The sequence below is a fragment of the Chiloscyllium plagiosum genome, unplaced genomic scaffold (genome assembly GCF_037043375.1).
Source record: "Chiloscyllium plagiosum isolate Xiang-an unplaced genomic scaffold, Cpla_swu_hap1 HiC_scaffold_18, whole genome shotgun sequence".
NCBI classification, from domain to species: domain Eukaryota; kingdom Metazoa; phylum Chordata; class Chondrichthyes; order Orectolobiformes; family Hemiscylliidae; genus Chiloscyllium; species Chiloscyllium plagiosum.
In genome coordinates, this window is record NW_028270156.1 from 56,538,187 (window position 1) to 56,559,798 (window position 21,612).

At 44.4% G+C, this 21,612-nt stretch overlaps 1 protein-coding gene across 2 annotated transcripts; it reads right to left on the reverse strand.

The window, feature by feature from the left end:
- Positions 1–4,767: 4,767 nt before the first annotated feature.
- tssc4 (tumor suppressing subtransferable candidate 4) lies at positions 4,768–21,599 on the reverse strand. Of its 2 annotated transcripts, none has more exons than XM_043706115.2 (3): positions 21,457–21,599; positions 12,592–12,664; positions 4,768–6,295 (listed from the first exon to the last, which is right to left on the reverse strand). In XM_043706115.2, exon 3 carries the CDS (start codon positions 6,214–6,216, stop codon positions 5,125–5,127), a length of 1,092 nt encoding a protein of 363 aa, XP_043562050.1. In that variant the 5' UTR covers positions 6,217–6,295; positions 12,592–12,664; positions 21,457–21,599; the 3' UTR covers positions 4,768–5,124. The 2 variants fall into 2 exon arrangements, with proteins under 2 accessions (XP_043562050.1, XP_087852805.1); XM_087996679.1 differs by lacking the exon at positions 21,457–21,599 and adding an exon at positions 21,231–21,428.
- Between the last annotated feature and the right edge of the window lie 13 nt (positions 21,600–21,612).

Genomic DNA, 21,612 nt, shown 5'->3' on the forward strand with positions numbered 1-21,612 from the left:
CTAAGAGGAGCCAGGAGGGGACCTGAGAAGTTGTTGGCAGATAGGATCAAGAAAAACCCTAAGGCTTTCTATAGGTATATCAGGAATAAAAAGAATGATTAGAGTAAGATTAGGGCCAATCAAGGATAGTAGTGGGAAGTTGTATGTGAAGTTAGAGGAGATAGGGGAAGCGCTAATACTTTTCGTTCATATTCACACTTGAAAAAGACAATGTTGTCGAGGAGAATACTGAGATACAGGCTACTAGACAAGATGGGATTGAGGTTCACAAGGAGGAGGTGTTAGCAATTCTGCAAAGTGTAAAAATAGATAAGTCCCCTGGGCCAGATGGGTTTTATTCTAGGATTCTCTGGGAAGCCAGGGACGAGATTGCCGAGCCTTTGGCTTTGATCTTTATGTCGTCATTGTCTACAGGAATAGTGCCAGATGACTGGAGGCTTGCAAATGTTGTTCCTTTGTTCAAGAAGGGGAGTAGAGACAAGCCAGTGAGCTTTACTTCAGTTGTGGGCAAGGTGTTGGAAAGGGTTATAAGAGATAGGATTTATAATCATCTAGAAAGGAATAAGTTGATTAGGGATAGTCAACACCGTTTTGTGAAGAGTAGGTCGTGTCTCACAAACCTTACTGAGTTGAGATGGTGACCAAACAAGTGGATGAGGGTAAAGTGGTTGATGTGGTGTATGTGGATTTCAGTAAGGCATTTGATAAGGTTCCTCGCGGTAGGCTATTGCACAAAATACAAAGAAATGGAATTGATGGTGATTTAATGGTTTGGATCAGAAATTGACTGAAAGAAGAGGGTGGTGGTTGATGGAAAATATTCATCTGGAGCTCGCTTACTAGTGATGTACCACAAGGATCTGTTTGGGTCCACTGCTGGATGAGGACATAGAAGGATGGGTTTGTAAATTTGCAGATGGCACTAAGGTCGGTAGTGTTGTGGATAGCGACAAAGGATGCTGTAAGTTACAGAGGAACATACATAAACTGCAGAGCTGGGTTGAGAAGTGCCAAATGGAGTTCAATGCGGACAAGTGTGAGGTGATTCATTTTGGAAGGAGCAACAAGAATAAAGAGTACTGGGCTAATGGTAAGATTTTTGGTAGTGTAGATGACCAGAGAGATCTCGGTGTCCATGTACAGAGATCCTTGAAAGTTGCCACCCAGGTTGATAGCGTTGTTAAGAAGACATATGGTGTGTTAGCTCTTAGTGGTAGAGGGATTGAGTTTCAGAAACATGAGTTCATGCTGCAGCTGTACAAAACTCTGGTGCGGCCGCACTTGGAGTATTGCATACAGTTCTGGTCACTGCATTATAGGAAGGATTGGAAGGGGTTCAGAGGAGATTGACTAGGATGTTGCCTGGTATGGAGGGAATGTCTTTTGAGGAAACGCTGAGGGTCTTGAGGCTGTTTTCGTTAGAGATAAGAAGGTTGAGAGGTGACTTGAGATATTTAAGCTAATCAGAGGGTTAGATAGGGTGGACAGTGAGTACCTTTTTCCTCGGATGGCAATGGCTGGCACAAGGGACATAGCTTTAAATTGAGGGATGATAGATATAGCACAGATATCAGAGGTAGTTTCTTTACTTAGAGTAATAGGGGCGTGGAACACACTACCTGCAACAGTAGTAGACTCACCAACTTTAAAGGCATTCAAATGGTCTTGGATAGGCACATGGACGAAAATGGAATAATATAAGTTAGATGGGCTTCAGATTGGTTTCACAGGTCAGCACAACATCCGCGAGCCGAAGGGCCTGTACTGCACTGTAATGTTCTAACGGGAGCAGTTGTTGAGGCAGTCCAAGATGAAGCAGCTCATGAAGGGGTTTCAAGTTGGAAGTGTAGAATTGTAATTCCTTGTGAAGTTTGATGAGATTTAATGACCCACAATGGCATTAATGTCTAGAGGAAGTTACTTAGAAATCTGTGGGTTCTTTCATGATCACATTTACTATTTGATATGCACTACAGATGTTTAATCACAGTCTATTATCATATTTACCATGGGAGAGTCCAAAAGTAGAGGGCGTAGGTTTAAGGTGAGAGACAAAAGACTTAAAAGGGACCTAAAGGGGAACTTTTTAAAGCAGAGAGTGGTGCATGTATGGAATGAGCTGCCAAAGGAAGTGGGTGGAGGCTGGTACAATTACAACATGGATGGGTATATGAATAGGAAGGGGGATATCGGCCAAAAGGGACTAGATTAATTTAAGATATCTGGTCGGCACGAATGAGTTGGACAGATGAGTCTGTTTTCATGCTGTACATCTCTATGACTCCATGTAGTATATTTGGTATTTCTATCTGAACATTGAAAGTGTCATTTGTTCAAAATCATGGAATCTAAAGGGTTTATTCTCAACTCTGGTTCTTCCTTTATGTGCTTCACTCCTCTCTGCTTTGCTGTTAGCACCCATATCTTCAGCTAGTCCTCTAGAACTCCTTATGGTTATGATTCAATGTGCTCCTTCTTGATTCTTTTGTAGTACTTGTTTTTAATTGTGGAATGTTTTTATTCAATTCTCAGACTCTCTTCCATTAGATTAATTCATAGTATTATAGAATCGCTACAGTGTGGAAGCAAGCCCTTCGGCCCAACAAGTCCACACCGACCCTCCGAAGAATAATCCACTCAGAACTATTTCCCTACCCTATTAACCTACATTTACCCCTGACTAATGCACCTAACCTATATATCCCTGAACACTATGGGCAATTTAGCATGGCCAATTCACCTAACCTGCACATATTTGTTCGTTGATTCAGGTCAAAAAACAATGAAATCACAAGCTCAAAAGTCAAAAAAGATCCTGCAGGGAGTTATATTAACTTGTTATAACCATAAGATAGAGGAACAGAATTAGGCCATTCAGCCCAGCAAGTCTGCTCTGCCACTTGATTATGGCTGATATGTTTCTCAATCCTTGCCTTCTCCTTGTAACCCTTTATCCCCTTACTAATCAAGTACCTACAATCTCTGTCTTAAAGACACTCAATGACTTAGCCTCTACATCCTTCTGCTGCAATGAGTTCCATAGATTCACCACCCTCTGACTGAACAAATTCCTTTTCATCTCAGTTATAAGAGTCATCCCTTCACTTGACTGTGCCTTTGGGTCATGGTCTATTCAACAAGTAGAAACATCTTTTACACATTCACTGGCTCCAGTCCTCTCAGTATTCGTGAAGTTTCAGTGAGATCCCCCATTATCCTCCTAAATTCCACGGAGTACAGACCCAGAGTCCTCAACCACTCTTCATATGACTAGCCCTTCATTCCCAGGATAATGCTCATGAACCTCCTCTGGATCCCCTCCAGAGTCTTTGACATGGAGCCAAAAACTGCTCACAATATTCCAAATGCAGTCTGACCAAAGTCTTATACAACTCAACAGCACATCCCTCTCATATTGTAATCCTTTCAAAATGAATGCTAACATTGCATTTGCCTTTCTAACTGCTAAATGAACGGTTATCTTTCAAGAGCATTCTAAAATAGGACTAAGTCCCTAAGTGCTTCAAATTTCCGAAGCCTTTCCCTTTGAGAAAATAGTCCATGCTTCTATTCTTCCCAACAAAATGCATGACCTCACACTTTCTCACATTGTATTCCATCTGCCACTTCTTTGCCCACTCTCCTAGTCGGTCCAAGTCCTCTGCAGCTTTCCCACTTCAAACACTATCTGTACTTTCACCTATCTTTGTCATCTGCATCAGTTCTTTTGTCCAGATCATAGTGTGGTTCAAGCACTGACCCTTGGAACTCCACTAGTCACTGGCTGTCATCCTGAAAAGAACCCCTTTATCCCCATTCATCCCCCACACAGTGCAGCTGCTGTGGCTCAGAAGGTAGCGTATCATAGATAATACAAATGTGTGTGCAATCAAAAATTACAACACTGCCTTGCACTATGCAGTAACATATAGAAAATGCTGAAATCTATAATAAAAACACAAAATGACAAATTGAGATCAATATTTTTAACGAAGTTGAGAGTGGCAGATGCTACATGATCTGTACTTTTGAACAGAGCAGACAGTAAAGGGATAAATGAAATCTGGGGACTGACAACTCTCAGCACACAGGTATTCTTGCTGTTGTTTCAGTGAGAATCAGTGGTTTGCAGGGTTATTAGTTACAGAGAGGATATCAAGTTGCTTCAACCAACAGTTACGTACAAACTAAAGAATTACTACAAATTACAGTTTGGATATTGGGACGTTGCACCCAGTAATGATCGTGAGTTAGTTTTTTTAAATGTTGGTGATAAGGGAAATTTACATTTTAACAATACTCTTAGTTACTGATGCACTTTATTAGTTTCTATTAGTTATTGGTGGAAGTAAAGCTCCTTGCACCTTATGAATTGTTCACTCATTTACGGCTTTCCTTCTTCCCCGCTTTTGGCTTTCATCTGCTCACCAATGCTCTGCTAACTCATCAAACATATTATAAACCAGCTGATCTCAAGCACAGATACTCATTCAAAAATACACAGTCACATTTGTAGATATTACCGTCAGATCTTGTGATCAAGAATCCAACAATGTTTCCAACAAGGTTAAAAGCCCGATTTTCCAGTCACAGCCAAACATTACCCATTGAAACGATTTCAATATTTTTAACTTCCAGCCTTGGGTTTGATATTTTTGATTGGAATTGTGACTCTTATCTAGAGGTGGATAGGTGCAGTCTGTGCATATATAATATACAAAGTTTTCATCTGTTACCCCATTCTCAACTACAATATGTTACCGAATAGGAGCTCATGTAATCTTTATTCAACTCTTATAGCCCAAGAGTTTCAAAATTACATTGCTTATTTACAAAATGGGCACAGCATTTAAAAGATAACAAAGTCTTTATTAATGGTATACATATTACCTCACTACACACCAGAATATAACTTTTTTTTCCTTGATGTAGTTACAGTTTGACACCAAGGACACACAATATCTGTTCCCCAGTCATCCCTCAATTTAATGTAATTAACAGTAAAGTGTTAAACACATGCATTTAGTCAAAGTAGCTGCAGCTGCAGATGTTAAATTCAACTAAAACTTATTGCTAAATTACTGATTTAAAAACGTCAGCAGCCTTGGGATCAAACTAACTACATTAGTTATCTTCACTATCTTTACCACATTTCATTCGAATATTCTTTCGATTTCTCTTTCTTCCACTATGAAATACCACTGACTCATGCACATTCTGCCCTGTAGACTCTTGTTTTCCATCTTTCACTGGATCCTCTGCATCTTTTTCATGCCACCATGCTTTCATATCTTCCACTTCATTCATTTCACCATAATCAAGGTGTGCCAAATCCACTTGCCCAGGTCCCTCTGGATTCAGTCCCATTTTCTTTGCCTGCTTCCTGACCACAATAGGAGCTTCTTGTTCTGTCATTTCTACACCATCTGTCTTGCCGCTGGTTGGTTTCAATGGTTTGGAGAATAGGATTTTACCAGAAACATTATCAGACTCCTGTTTAAAACAGGAAGTGAAGCTTTCATCCAGGTCCACTTTGGACTTTTTGTTTCTCTGTTTATTTAAGCTGTCCATGAACTCAAATGCCACCATTGTATTCTTCTTATTGCTAGTTTCAGGAATTTCCTCCAGATTATACTTGGTCCAGCGTTCAGGATGCAAAAGGTAGTCTGGGACAAACTGTGCTTTCTTACTCTGTTTTCCTCTGGGGGGCTCCCCAATAACATGCCTCTTTGCAGAAGAAGTGGTCTGAATTCCTGGAGGAGATCCTGCTGTCGGTTTTCTGAGAGAAGGAGCTGGATTTGGTGGATGCTTAGATTCACTGTCAACAAGGTTGGTGTCCCTGGGATGAGATGCATCAAATGTTACTACATTCTCTAAGCCACTAAATATATTCTGACTACGAAAGGAGAAGCTGGAACTAGTTCCTCGCAGCTGAAACAATTGTGATGGTGGTCTGTTTCCAACAACAGATAAAGAATGATTAGACAGGTAGTCACACTGTGGTTCAATTCCTTCAGTAAGTGAGCCATCTGCGGACCAGGAATCTGCATCAGATTCTCTAAGAGGTGACAAAGAATTGAACGATTGCAGATTGGTCTCAGAGTCAGTGTCACTGTCACTGAGTGATTCTGTATCACTGGATATCCTGGTTTCATGATCTGAACCTTTTAAAAGCCAGACATCTGTGGAAATCATGTTGTTTTCTCTGTCCGACATTTTATTGCAATAAAGGAGCGTTTTCCTCAGATGGCACTGCAGCAAACAGTTGCTTCCAGATGTCCAAGGAACTCTCAGCCTGGTCAAAAAACACACAACAGGAGTACACAGTAAAAGAATAAGTAGCTAAAGGAACTTGAAGAACACAAGCTTTTATAAAGCAGTGCATCATATCTCTTGAAAATATTCTACTAAGAGCAATATTTAAATATAAAATCAATATGAATCATCAAACCTTAAACAAAGACAGTACAATGAAGTCAGATCTAGTTTATTGTTAAATGTTGGGAACTTACTATTTTGCTATGTAATAAAATCTTGTGTACTGGAAGCATAAGATCATTATCAAAATCAAACTGGTAATTGGTTGATACGGTTACTTAACCAGAAATATGTAATTTATTTTATTTTATCTGAGCACCTTCACAGAAAAATGAGAACTCCATTTAAAACTGGTGAACTGCTTACCACCAATTAAGGAGTTTAACTGAACCTGGGTGATTCTGTGCAGTTAGCTAAATAACAATGATTAAGTAGGGGTTAACATTCAGAGTAATCAAAGGCACCTGGGTCAGTTCAGCATCATTTTATTCATAGTATTTTTAAAATACCACAGTAAACCACTAGCCTCCAAAGCTATCTTGACCACATTAAGAATTTTACTTCATTCCCCCAGTTTGTCCATTAGTATTAACTCTGTATAATGGTGCAAGTGTGCATACCCACACTTCTGAAAAACCTTCCTTTTCTTGAAGTGAACAGTGAGCGAGTGAGGGGGAGAACGAGAGCAAGGGAGGGGACGACAGCAAGGGCGTGAGAGCGCGCAAGAAAGAGAATGAAAGCGAGCGTGGGAGAGAACAAGAGCAAGTGAGGGAGAGCGAGCCAGAGCACGGGAGCGAGATCGAGAGGACAAGAGCGAGAGGGAGCAAGCGAGAGAGCATTAGATCAAGCGAGAGCGAGAGAACAAGAGCGAGCAAGGGAGAGAACAAGAGTGGGCGAGAGGGTGGGAACGACAACGGGCGAGGGTGGGAACGAGAGCGGGCACTAGAACAAGTGAGAGCGAGAGGATGAGAGCGAGCGGACGAGAGCAAGTGAGGGGCCGAGAGCCAGGGAGAGGACAAGAGCGAGCGAGCAAGCACGAGAGCGAGCGAGAGAGAGAATGACAATGAGCAGATGAGAGCAAGTGAGCAAGAGGGAGAGAATGAAAGAGGACAAGGGAAAGAATAAGAGCGAGCGAGGGAGAGAACGAGAGCGAGCGAGAGGACGAGAGGAGAGCGAGCATTCGAGAGGGAGAGAACTGAGCGAGCATGAGAGCGTGCGAGAGAGAGAGCGAGAGCACAAGAGCGAGCAAGGGAGAGAGAACGAGAGCAAACGACAGCGAGCAAGCGGACGAGAGCGATCAAGCGAGAGGACGAGAACAAGTGAGCGAGAGGATGAGAGTGAGCGAGAGCAAGTGAGGGAGAGGACGAGAACAAGAGTGAGTGAGGGAAAGGATGAGTGCAAGCAAGAGAACAAGAGCGAGTGAGGGCGAGCACATGAGCGAGCGAGGGAGAGAAAACGAGAGCGAGTGAGGGAGAGAAAACGAGAGCCAGCGAGGGAGAGAACGTGAGAAAGCGAGAGAGAGCACTAGAGCGAGCGACGATGAGAGCGAGCGAGAGAATGACAATGAGAGGACAAGAGCAAGTTAGCCAGAGGATGAGCGAGTGAGGGAGAGAACCAGAGCGAGCGAGGGAGAGAACCAGAGCAAGCGAGAGAATGAGAGCAAATCAGAGCGCGAGAGCAAATGAGGGCGAGAACGAGCGAGGGCAAGCATGAGACTGAGCTAGAGAGAGAAAATGAGAGTCAGCTAGGGAGAGGACGAGAGCGAGCAAGAGGACGAGAGTGAATGAGGGAGAGAACGAGAGTGAGGGAGAAAGCGAGAGGATGAGAGCAATCGAGCGAGGGTGAGAGCGAGCAAGAGGGTGAGAGCGAGGTAACGAGAACGCGAGCGTGCCTGAGAGAGAATGAGCAAGAGTGAATGAGCGAACGAGCGAGAAAAGGGAGTGTGAGATCATGAGAAACAGAATGAGAGAGAGAGCGAGCGAACACGAGTGAGAGAGCGAGCGAACACGAGTGAGAGAGCGAGCGAACACGAGTGAGAGAGCGAGAGAACACGAGAGAGAGAGCGAGAGAACACGAGTGAGAGAGCGAGAGAACACGAGTGAGAGAGCGAGAGAACACGAGTGAGAGAGCGAGAGAACACGAGAGAGAGTGCGAGAGAACACGAGTGAGAGAGCGAGAGAACACGAGTGAGAGTGCGAGAGAACACGAGTGAGAGAGCGAGAGAACACGAGTGAGAGAGCGAGAGAACACGAGTGAGAGAGCGAGAGAACACGAGTGAGAGAGCGAGAGAGAAACACGAGAGAGAGAAACACGAGAGAGAGAGAGAAACACAAGAGAGACAGAAACGCGAGAGAGACAGAGAAAGAACAGAGTGAGAGAGCGAGAGAGAACACGAGAAAGAGTGTGCGAGAGAGAGAAAACAAGAGAACGAGAACACAAGAGAGAGAGAACGAGCGAGAGAGAGAAAACGAGAGAAACGAGAGAGAACAAATGAGAGAGAGAGAAACGAGAGAGAGAGAGAACGAGAGAGAGAGAGAACACGAGAGAAACGAGAGAAACGAGAGAGAAACGAGAGAGAAACGAGAGAGAGAGAAAAACGAGAGAGAGAGAAACGAGAGAGAGAGAGAAACGAGAGAGAGAGAGAAACGAGAGAGAAAGAGAAACGAGAGAGAAAGAGAAACGAGAGAGAAAGAGAAACGAGAGAGAAAGAGAAACGAGAGAGAGAGAGAGAGAAATGAGAGAGAGAGAGAAACGAGAGAGAGAGAGAAAGGAGAGAGAGAGAGAGAGAAATAAGAGAGAGAGAGAGAGAGAGAGAGAGAGAGAAACGAGAGAGATAGAATAAGAGATACAGAACGAGAGAGAGAGAAAGTGAGACACACAAAACGAGACAGAGCGAGAAACAGGCACAGAATGAGAGATAGAGATACAGAATGAGAGACACAGAACGAGCAAGAGACAGAACGAGACAGAGAGACAGACAGAACGAGAAAGAGACAGACAGAACGAGAGAGAGAGGGAGACACAGAAAGAGAGAGAGAACAAGACAGAGAGAACAAGAGAGAAATAAAATGAGAGGACAAGAAAAAAAACAAGAGAGCAAGAGAGAGAGAAAACGAGCGAGAGAAAGAGAGAGAACACGAGAGAGAAGACACGAGAGCGAGAGAAGACACGAGAGCGAGAGAAGACACGAGAGCGAGAGAGACACGAGAGCGAGAGAGACACGAGAGCGAGAGAGACACGAGAGCGAGAGAGACACGAGAGCGAGAGAGACACGAGAGCGAGAGAGACACGAGAGCGAGAGAGACACGAGAGCGAGAGAGACACGAGAGCGAGAGAGACACGAGAGCGAGAGAGACACGAGAACGAGAGACGAGAGAGCGAGAGACACGAGAGAGAGAGAGAGAGAAAGACACGAGAGAGAGAGAGAGAGAGACGAGAGAGAAAAACGAGAGAAACGACAGACAGAAAGAGAGAGAGAGAACGAGAGACCGACAGACAGAACGAGAGAGACAGACAGAACGAGAGAGACAGACAGAACGAGAGAGACAGACAGAACGAGAGAGACAGACAGAACGAGAGAGACAGACACACAGAAAGAGAGAGAACAGAGAGACAGAGAGAGACACAGAACGACAGAACGAGAGACAGAGACAGACAGAACGAGAGACAGAACAAGAATGACAGGGATACAGACAGAATGAGAGAGAGGCAGAACGAGAGAGACACACAGAACAAGAGAGAGAGACACACACACAGAATAAGAGGTAGAGAGAGAGACAGACACAGACACAGAATGAGAGAGAGACAGATAGACAGAACGAGAGAGAGAGAGACAGAAAGAGAGAAAGGAAGACACAGAGAGAGAGGGAGAGAGAGAGAGGGAGAGAGAGAGAGAGAGAGAACAAGACAGAGAGAACGAGAGAGAGAGAAAGAAAATGAGAGAACAAGAAAAAAACAAGAGAACGAGAGAAAATGAGAGAACGAGAACACACACAAGAGGATGAGAGAAGGAACCAAAAGACAGAAAGTACTTGACTTCACTCTCACCAATCTGGTTGTTGCAGACGCATCTGTCTGTGATAGTACTGGAAGGAGTGACCACGGTACAGCCCTCATGGAGTCAAAGTCCCATTTAGGTAGCTTCCATCTGCCATGCTAAATGGCCACGGACAGATCTAAAGACTCAGGACTGGACAATTACAAGGAACTGTGGGCCATCAGCCACAGCAGATTATACTTCAACGCAACCTACAACCTCATGGTCCAATATATCTTCCATTATCCAGGGCATCAACCCTGGTTCAACGGACCGTGCAGGACCACATCCAGTTATGAATAGAGGTGAACAATTTAACAGCTCATTGGAAGAGGAAGTTTCACAATATCCTTATTCTCAATGACAACATTCCAGCATTAACAGTTCCAGAACTTGGTACATCCATATCCAAGTTGTTCCACTACAGCTACAATGGCTGTATCTATCAGATAATGTAGAAAATTGCCCAAACACACAAGATGCAAAAAAGGACAAATCCAAATCTGTCAATTACTGATCCATCTATTTGCTCATGTTCATCAGTAAAGCGATATAAGGGGTTTCAATAGTGCTGTCAAGCAGTTTCACAAAAACCTGTTCAATGAAAATTCATTTAAGTTTTTCCAGGACCACTCAGCTCCTGATTCATTACAGCTTTGATTCAAACATGGACAAAAGAGCTGAACTACAGAGGAGAGATCCCTTGATGCCAAATCCACAGTTGACCAAGTGTGGCATCAAGGAGTCCTCGTAAAATAAAGAATCAATGGAAATTCGGAGGGGCTGTCTATTGGTTAGAGTCATATGAGCCTAAAGGAAGATATTTATGTGGTTGTTGGAGGCCCGTCATCTGAGCTCCACAATATCTTTGTAGGAGTTACTCAGGGTAGTGTTTTAGGCCCAGCCATCTCAGCTTAATGACCTTCCCTCCATAATAAAGTCAAAAGTGGAGAAGTTCACTCATGGTGGCACTATATTCAGCAGATTTGCAACTCCTCAGGTACTGAAGCTATGTCCAAATACAGAAAGACCTGAACAAATCCAGGCTTGAGATGCCAAGTGGCAAGTAACATTCATGACACACATGTACCCCGGCATTGCCATCCGCAACAAGAGAATCTAACCATCACTCCTTGACATTCAATGGTATTACCATCACTGATTCCCTCACCAACAACTTCCTGGAGGCTTACCATGGACCAGAGACTGCAATGGACTAGCCTTACAAATACTGAGACTACAAGAGCAGGTCAGATGCCAGGAATTCTGCAATGAATAATTCACCTCCTGACTCTCCAAAGCCTGTCCATCATCCACAAGGCACATGTCAGGGATATGATGGAATGATCCCCTCTTGCCTGCAACAATACTTAAGACGCTTGACACTATCTAGGTAAAAGCAGCTTGCTTGCTTCAATTGCACCTTGTTAAACATTCATTCCCTTCACTACTGACGCACAGTAAGGCATTTCAGACAGCACTTTCCAAACCTACTACCATCTCGAAGGATTGGTAGATCATGGTACTTAAAACTGGTACAATATCATATCTGTTACATTTACTAAAAACAGTATTCCATTAATTGACGAGTGGAAATGATTTATACTCCCAGAATATATCCTCCACATTACTAGAATTAAAGTATTTTTGACAATCTGATAAATCAAGGATTATGCTGTAGGAGTCTGGCAAAAAATTTGGAAAGAAAAATTAATTTTTGTTGGATCAGATGGTGTTGTATTATAGTTTTGATAAATGGATCTATGTAAAGATGTCTTATACTAACAGCACTTTCATGGAATTACATTATTCTATACCTATTGTTGAGTGAGTGAAAAGCTGTAATTCCTAAAGAGCATCAGCACCCAGGTTCGATTCCAGCCTCAGGCGACCGTCTGCATGGAGTTTGCACATTCTCCCCGTGTTTGCGTGGGTTTCCTCCGGATGCTCCGATTTCATCCCACAGTCCAAAGATGTAAAGGTCAGGTGAATTGGCCATGCTAAATTGCCCTTAGTGTTAGGTACATAAGTCAGAGGGAAATGGGTCTCGGTAGGTTACTCTTTGGAAAGTCGGTGTGGACTTGTTGGGCCAAAGGACCTGTTTCCACACTGTAGGGAATCTAATCTAACCTAATCTAAACACAGCCAGTTAATTTCAGGATAGATAAGGTGCTGCCACATAATTCCCTCTAGTATCTATAAATAGATAAAAGGGAAAACTACTGATCAAGGCTTACCTTATTCTGAGACTGAATCAATTTTCCTCCTTCCCGGTCTGTCAAAGCTACCAGAGTTCTAAGCTCACACACCCTGTCGAAAGAAAACATCAGAAGCACTAAACTTAGCACTTTAATTGTTTTTAATCAGCCGCACAATATCTCTCAAATTTTAGATTTAGGAAGAATTTGTGTTTTGAACTTCCTATTTTCTATTGCTCTTTGCAGTTTCAAACATCAAAATACCCTGCTGAACCAACATTTCTGGCACATATTAAAGAATCTAAGACACTATTCCAAGCAGAGCTGCACCAGAAACTAGGCATTTGCATCCTCCTCAATGAACACAATCAACAATCAATTATTTAGTCACTTATCTCAGTTGTTTGTTTTCCAATACATAATACTTAATTCATTGCAAAGTAGTTTGTTGCCAAGTGGTTTGGAATACAAATAAAGTAGGGCAATTTCTTAAACAAAAACAGAAAGTACTGGAAATAAAGTACTCAGCAGTTCTGACACCATCTGTGGAGCCAGATTGATGATCTTATCAGAACTGAACATGGTGCATTTTGTTGTTGTTTTACAGTCACAGATGTACAGCACGGAAACAGACCCTTCGGTCCAACTCGTCCATGCCGACCAGATATTCCAACCTAATTTCATCTACTGCCAGCACCCGGCCCATATCCCTCCAAACCCTTCCTATTCATATAAGCATCCAGATGCCTTTTAAATGTTGCAATTGTACCAGCCTCCACCACGTCCTATGGCAGCTCATTCCATACACGTACCACCCTCTGCATGAAAATGTTACCCCTTAGGTCTCTTTTATATCTTTCCCCTTTCACCCTAAACCTATGCCCTCTAGTTCTGGACTCCGCTTCCCCAGGGAAAAGACTTTGTCTATTTATTTTATCCATGCCCCTCATAATTTTGTAAACCTCTATAAGGTCACCCCTCAGCCTCTGATGCTCCATGGAAAATAGCCCCAGCCTGTTCAAACTTTCCATATAGCTCAAATCCTCCAACCCTGGCAACATCCTTGCAAATCTTTTCTGAACCCTTTCAAGTTTCACAACATCCTCCCTTTAGAAAGGAGATCAGAATTGCATATAATATTCCAAAAGTGGCCTAACCAATGTCATGTATAGCTGCAAAATGACCTCCTAACCCCTGTACTCAATACTCTGACCAATAAAGGAATGCATACCAAACACCTTCTTCACTATCCTATGCTACCTGCGACTCTACTTTCAAGGAACTATTTGGCTTTGTCCAATTTTCCCTGGAAGGATTTAATCTTTTTATGCCAGTAGTGACAAATACACATAACCTTTAGCATGTTCATCTCTGAAAAAGATCTTTTGGATTGTGATCTCATGTATAAACCATAATTTTGTGCCAAGTGCTCACGATAAATGATTAGTTTCTAGTAGAATGCCAACAGCAGAATACCAACGTTTATTGGCTCAAGTTTTAATGTTATTCAAATTTATAGACACACTTTTTCATTTAGTTAAAAATCACACAACACTAGGTTATAGTCCAACAGGTTTAATTGGAAGCACACTAGCTTTCGGAGCGACGCTCCTTCATCAGGTGATTGTGGAGGGCTCGATCGTAACACAGAATTTATAGCAAAAATTTGCAGTGTGATGTAACTGAAATTATACATTGAAGAATTGATTGTCTGTTAAGCCTTTCATCTGTTAGAATATAGTGATAGTTTCACTTCTTTCATGTGTAAATCACAAAACCCTTTTTTTTAAAGTTGCATTCTCGGGTTAGCTGTTAACAATGGTGATAGCTAGACAATAATGTTGAAAGTGTTAGCCCCCTGTGTTCTCTGTCTATGACCTGATGTTTAGATTGATTCCAATCTAAAAAGTGAGATAACAGTTTTACATGCAGTTTTTGAGCTCAGAGTTCTACATGAATATATGTGGTTTTTGAGCAAAGTGCAATGTAACTCTGAAAGTACCAAAAAAATTCACCATACAAAATATATGTGTGCATGTGGGTCTTTGTCTGTCTGTCTGTGTGTCTGTCTGGGGTGGGGGTTGTGTGTGTGTGTGTGTGTGTGTGTGGTGAGTGCAGAGTGTCTTAAGTCTGTGAGGGGGTGCATGTGTGGGAGTCTGTGTGTCTATAAGGGTGTGTGTGGGTGTCTGTGTGCGCGCCTGTGTGTATGTGTCCGTGTGTATGTGAGAGTGTGTGTGTGTGTAGGAATATCTGTGTGTGTAGGAATATCTGTGTGTGTGTGTGTGTGTGTGTAGTGCAATGGTGATGACCTGTAATGTGACATGAACCCAAGGTCCCAGTTGAGGCCCTCCCTATGGGTACCATACTTAGCTATCAGCCTCTGCTCGGCCACCACTTTCCTCTGCTGCCTGTCCCGAAGTCCACCTTGGAGGATGGTCACCCGAAGGTCCGAGGCTGAATGTCCTGGACCACTGAAGTGTTCCCCAACTGGGAGGGAACCCTCCTGTCTGTTGATTGTTGTGTGGTGCCCGTTCATCCGTTGTCGTAGCCTTTGCTCGGTTTCCCCAATGTACCATGCCTCATAGGGAGGGCCTCAACCGGGACCTTGGGTTCATGTCACATTACAGGTCATCACGATTGCACTACACACACACATACATACACACACACACAGATATTCCTACACACACACACACTCTCACATACACACGGACACAGATACACACAGACACCCACACACACCCTTATAGACACACAGACTCCCACACATGCACCCACTCACAGACTTAAGACACTCTGCACTCACTACACACACACACACACACACACACACATACACAAAACCCCCACCCCAGACAGACACACACACAGACAGACAAAGACCCACATGCACACATATATTTTGTGTGGTGAATTTTTTTGATACTTTCAGAGTTACATTGCACTTTGCTCAAAAACCACATACATTCATGTAGAACTCTGAGCTCAAAAACAGCATGAATTTATGTAAAACTCTGTTATCTCACTTTTTAGATTGGAATCAATCTAAACATCAGGTCATAGACAGAGAACACAGGGGGCTAACACCTTCAACATTATTGTCTAGCTATCACCATTGTTAACAGCTAACCCGAGAATGCAACTTTAAAAAAAAGGGTTTTGTGATTTACACATGAAAGAAGTGAAACTATCACTGTATTCTAACAGATGAAAGGCTTAACAGACAATCAATTCTTCAATGTATAATTTCAGTTACATCACACTGCAAATTTTTGCTATAAATTCTGTGTTACGATCGAGCCCTCCACAATCACCTGATGAAGGAGCGTCGCTCCGAAAGCTAGTGTGCTTCCAATTAAACCTATTGGACTATAACCTGGTGTTGTGTGATTTTTAACTTTGTACACCCCAGTCCAACACCTGCATCTCCGAATCATGACTTTTTCATTCAGGCAGCTTATATATTAGAAAGAACAAAGTACTGCAAATGCTGAAAATCTAAAATAAAGACACCAGGGAAAATAGCCCGAGCCTATTTAACGTTTCCCTCTCGCTCAAACACTTCAGCCCTGGCAACATCCTTGTAACACTTTTCTGCACCCTTTCAGGTTTACCAACATCTTTCCCATAGCAGGGAGACCAGATTTGAATACAATATTCCAAAAGTGACCTAACTGCCGTAACATACGTCCCAACTCCTATACTCAATGCACTGACCAATAAAGTCAAATGAAACCAAAGTCTTCTTCACTAGCCTGTCAAGCTGCAACTCCACCTTCAAGAAACTATGAACCTAAGGTTTTTTTGCTCAGCAACACTCCGCAGGTCTCTACCATTAAGCATATATATCCTGCCCTGATTTTCCCAAACGTAACCCATCTACCTGACTACATCTGCAGTTATCAACCTTCCTGAAACTGCCATCCATCGCATCCCCCCGGTTCCTGTAAATTCGTCATTGCCACCTGCTGCTGCTGCTTCAACAGATCCATGCGATCAGATAGAATTTGCAATCAAACCCACTTCCTCCAAACATAATCATCAAGAACACTGAAATTAACCCTAATCTTCCACATCCAACAGGAAGAGCACATCGCTCTACTAAAGGCCAACTCTGCATCTTAATCTACAGACCCAGGAAATAGCACAGTCTTACTGCTCTGAAAACATTTCAGAAAAAGGAAATCATGCCTGATAAATTCATTACAATTCTTTGAGGACATAATAGAGGATAGATAAAGGTGAACCAGAAGGCGTAATTTATTTGGATTTCCAAAAGATATCGCAAGTAAGATTACTTAAGGTAAGAGCTCATGGTGTTGCGGGTAGTATATTAAGCATGATTAGAGAGTTAGGAGAAAGTGAGGACTGCAGATGCTGGAGATCAGAGTTGAGAGTGTGGTGCTGGAAAAGCACAGCAGGTCAGGTAGCATCTGAGGAGCAGGAGAATCAACGCTTCGGGCCTAAGCTGATAGAAAATATAATTGTGATGACAGGGGCATTTTAAGGATGGCAACTAATGGAGTGCCACAGGGATCAATGATAGAGCCATAATTATTTACAATATATATTGTCTTGGGTGCAGAATTGAAGGTACTATCGAGTTTGCAGATGACTGAAAAGTAGTTGGGAAAGCAATTAGTTAAGATGATGCAAGGAGTCGACAGAGGGATACAGCCAAGCTAAGTGAGTGGGTGAAAACTTGGAAGATGGAACATAATGTTGCAAAACTTGAGGTTATGTACTTTGGCAGGAAGAATATAAGTACGGACTATTATTTAAACAAGGAAAAGCAGATTGCAAAAAAGTGCACCACAGAGGGATCTGTGAGGTCATTGTGTACAAATCACGAGCATCCAAGTTTTTTTAAAAAATTCATTTGTGGGATCTGAATGGTGAAGAGGAAAGAAATCCTCTTCCCTGAAGACCAGTAGGAGAGGCCACACTACCACACCAGACTGGTTGGAGATCACATGGGCCAGTGCCATCTCGAGATAAGACGGACTGACTACAGTGCCGCAAGAAAGTGTTCTGACAGAGGAAGTGTAGTGCTCTGTTCTCTGCTACCTCACACTTAGCAGACAGCCTTGACTGAGGACTGCTGCACAGCATGGCCATCTGACTGGTTGCGAGACTGTATCAGCTGTCAATACAAGGCATTGCAGGGCAAGATGAGGAATTCCAGTAGGGACCAGGTGAGTGCATGTGAAGGAAGCAATGGACCAGCCACGGTAAGTAGCTTGGTCCACACCACGGAATGGGTTCCTGTCCCTCTGCAATACCTGCATCCAATGCAGACATACAGTGCTGTCAGTGTGTCCTGCTAGACAAACCTGCCTTTGAAGATGTGACATCGATGCGGCATGACATCGAACAATTCTTCTGCCGCCTTCGCCTCCGTGCCTACTTCTTCAAACAGGATTCTCGCCCACTCTCTGACGACCGCTTCTCCCGCCTCCAACACACCTCATCCACCTGGACACCCCGTGCTGGCCTCTTACCCGCCCTCGATTTCTTCATAGCCAACTGCCGCCGTGACATTAACCGCCTCAACTTCTCCACCCCTCTCACCCACTCCAACCTCTCACCCTGGGAACGTGCAGCCCTCCACTCCCTCCGTTCCAACCCCAACCTCACTATCAAACCAGCAGACAAGGGAGGCGCGGTAGTAGTTTGGCACACCGACCTTTACACCGCTGAGGCTAAACGTCAGCTCACGGACACCTCCTTCTACTGCCCCCTTGACCATGACCCCACCTCCCACCACCAAACCATCATCTCCCAGACCATCCAGAACCTCGTCACCTCAGGGGATCTCCCATCCACCGCCTCCAATCTCATAGTCCCACAACCCCACACCACCCATTTCTACCTCCTGCCCAAAATCCACAAACCTGACAGCCCCGGCCGACCCATTATCTCAGCCTGCTCCTGCCCCACCGAACTCATCTCTGCATACCTCGACACGGTCCTGTCCCCCTTAGTCCAAGAACGCCCCACCTACGTTTGGGACACCACCCACGCCCTCTACCTCCTCCATGATTTTCGCTTCCCCAGTCCCCAACGCCTTATCTTCACCATGGACATCCAGTCCCTGTACACCTCCATCCCCCATCACGAAGGACTTAAAGCCCTCCACTTCTTCCTTTCCCGCCGTACCAACCAGTACCTTTCCACTGACACCCTCCTTCGACTGACTGAACTGTTCCTCACCCTGAACAACTTCTCTTTCCAATCCTCCCACTTCCTCCAAACCAAAGGAGTAGCCATGGGCACCCGCATGGGCCCCAGCTATGCCTGCCTTTTCGTAGGATATGTGGAACAGTCCACCTTCCGCAGCTACACTGGCACCACCCCCACCTTTTCCCCCGCTACATCGATGACTGTATCGGCGCTGCCTCGTGCTCCCACGAGGAGGTTGAACAGTTCATCCAATTTACCAACACCTTCCACCCCAACCTCAAATTCACCTGGACCGTCTCAGACTCCTCCCTCCCCTTCCTAGACCTTTCCATTTCTATCTCGGGTGACCGAATCGACACGGACATTTACTATAAACCGACCGACTCCCACAGCTACCTAGACTACACCTCCTCCCACCCTGCCCCCTGTAAAAACGCCATCCCATATTCCCAATTCCTTCGTCTCCGCCGCATCTGCTCCCAGGAGGACCAGTTCCAAAACCGTACAACCCAGATGGCCTCCTTCTTCAAGGACCGCAATTTCCCGCCAGACGTAGTCGACGATGCCCTCCACCGCATCTCTTCCACTTCCCGCTCCTCCACCCTTGAGCCCCGCCCCTCCAACCACCACCAGGACAGAACCCCACTGGTCCTCACCTACCACCCCACCAACCTCCATGTACAACATATCATCCGCCGTCATTTCCGCCACCTCCAAACGGACCCCACCACCAGGGATATATTTCCCTCCCCTATCAGCGTTCCGAAAAAACCACTCCCTCCGTGACTCCCTCGTCAGGTCCACACCCCCCACCAACCCAACCTCCACTCCCGGCACCTTCCCCTGCAACCGCAAGAAATGCAAAACTTGCGCCCGCACCTCCCCCCATACTTCCCTCCAAGACCCCAAGGGACACTTCCATATCCGCCACAAATTCACCTGCACCTCCACACACATCATCTATTGCATCCGCTGCACCCGATGTGGCCTCCTCTATATTGGGGAGACAGGCCGCCTACTTGCGGAACGTTTCAGAGAACACCTCTGGGACACCCGGACCAACCACCCCGTAGCCCAACACTTTTAACTCCCCCTCCCACTCCACCAAGGACATGCAGGTCCTTGGACTCCATCGCCAGACCATGGCAACACGACGGTTGGAGGAAGAGCGCCTCATCTTCCGCCTGGGAACCCTCCAACCACAAGGGATGAACTCAGATTTCTCCAGTTTCCTCATTTCCCCTACCCCCACCTTGTCTCAGTCAAATCCCTCGAACTCAGCACCACCTTCCTAACCTGCAATCTTCTTCCTGACCTCTCCGCCCTCACCTTGACCTCCCTCCACCTATCGCATTTCCAACGCCCCTCCCCCAAGTCCCTCCTCCCTACCTTTTATCTTAGCCTGCTGGACACACTTTCCTCATTCCTGAAGAAGGGCTTATGCCCGAAACGTCGATTCTCCTGTTCCTTGGATGCTGTCTGACCTGCTGCGCTTTTCCAGCAACACATTTTCAGCCCTGATCTCCAGCATCTGCAGTCCTCACTTTCTCCTTTGAAGATGCACTGCTAGTGCATTTAAGAATGCCAGGATAGTGGCAATGGTACACTGAAGGTCAAGTGCCTTTGACTGTGGTGGAAGGGTACATAAGGGTGGTGTTGGTGGTTTGTGTCCAGCTGTACAGTTTTTCCACAGGCAGGATATAGGTCTTTTGGAGCAAGTGATGAATTGAAGCCACCAAACCCTGCTGTACTTTCCATATCAACTTTTCCTGATAGCTAATCTATATGCTAAGTTTGGTAATATTGTAAGTCATAGTATCAAAAAGTCATTTAAAAGTAATGAGTGTCAATTGGAGCTCATGTTTGCCTCATGAAAATTTCACCATGTTGTTTGACAAAAGCTTACTAGATGCAGTGAGATCATCTTAATGTTGAAACAGACCTCAGTCAAAATCTCACCTGATTCTGTCAATCATTTTGTCATAGTCTGATAAAATTCTGCCTATAATGGGCTTAATTATCCATTAAAGGAGTAGCAGGCATTTTGAAGATCACAGGGCAGGTCACATTGTGACAGCTCTGCATTCGGCTTTGAGTTTGCGCAGCAGGGATTGATTCCTGGGAATGAAAGGGTTCTCTTTGGCAGAATGGTGGAGAACTTGGACCTTTAGATATTGGCAATTTTATTTAAACACTTGAAGACTCTGAGGGGGCATGACTGAGTGAATGCTGACAGGAAGAAACTGGAAAGGAGGGATGAAGCTTATTCATCTTTGGATTTTTCTATGCAAGAGAGCAATGGAGGCCAGGTAACTGAGTACTGAGGCTGAAGTGGACAGATGAGTATTCTAAAGGGAATCGTGGAATTATGGGCAGGAAAGTGAAGTTGACAGCAGTGAGATCAACAAGATGTTATTGAATGGCAGAACTGGTTCAAGTGACAAAAAAAACACAGTTCTGTTCCACCTTCTTAGGCATGTTCTGCTAATGCTTACTTTTAGGCTCTGTTGCGAGCGATGGCACAAATGATCAAAGACGAAGGTAGCCTGAAGACTTTCATGTTGGAATGTAATTATCTCGATAGTAAATTATAACAAGCGATTTTCTACGTTAATTTTCAAACTGGTTTGTTTAATGGAACATTCACTATCTCAATGTAAAGATGGCGCACTATGTACTGTAATCAACTACAGCATCTCTCACCAACTCCGCATTACTCACAAATTCCGAGTAGTGGTCAAGATATTGTTTAGCTCCAAAAGGACAGCGGTTCTTTGTTGATTGAGTTGGGACTCCGAGTCCATATCCCTCTGGTCTCGACAATAGCCTAATTTCCCAGATCCTGCGCGGGTCTCTGCCTCCGACTCACTCCAGGCC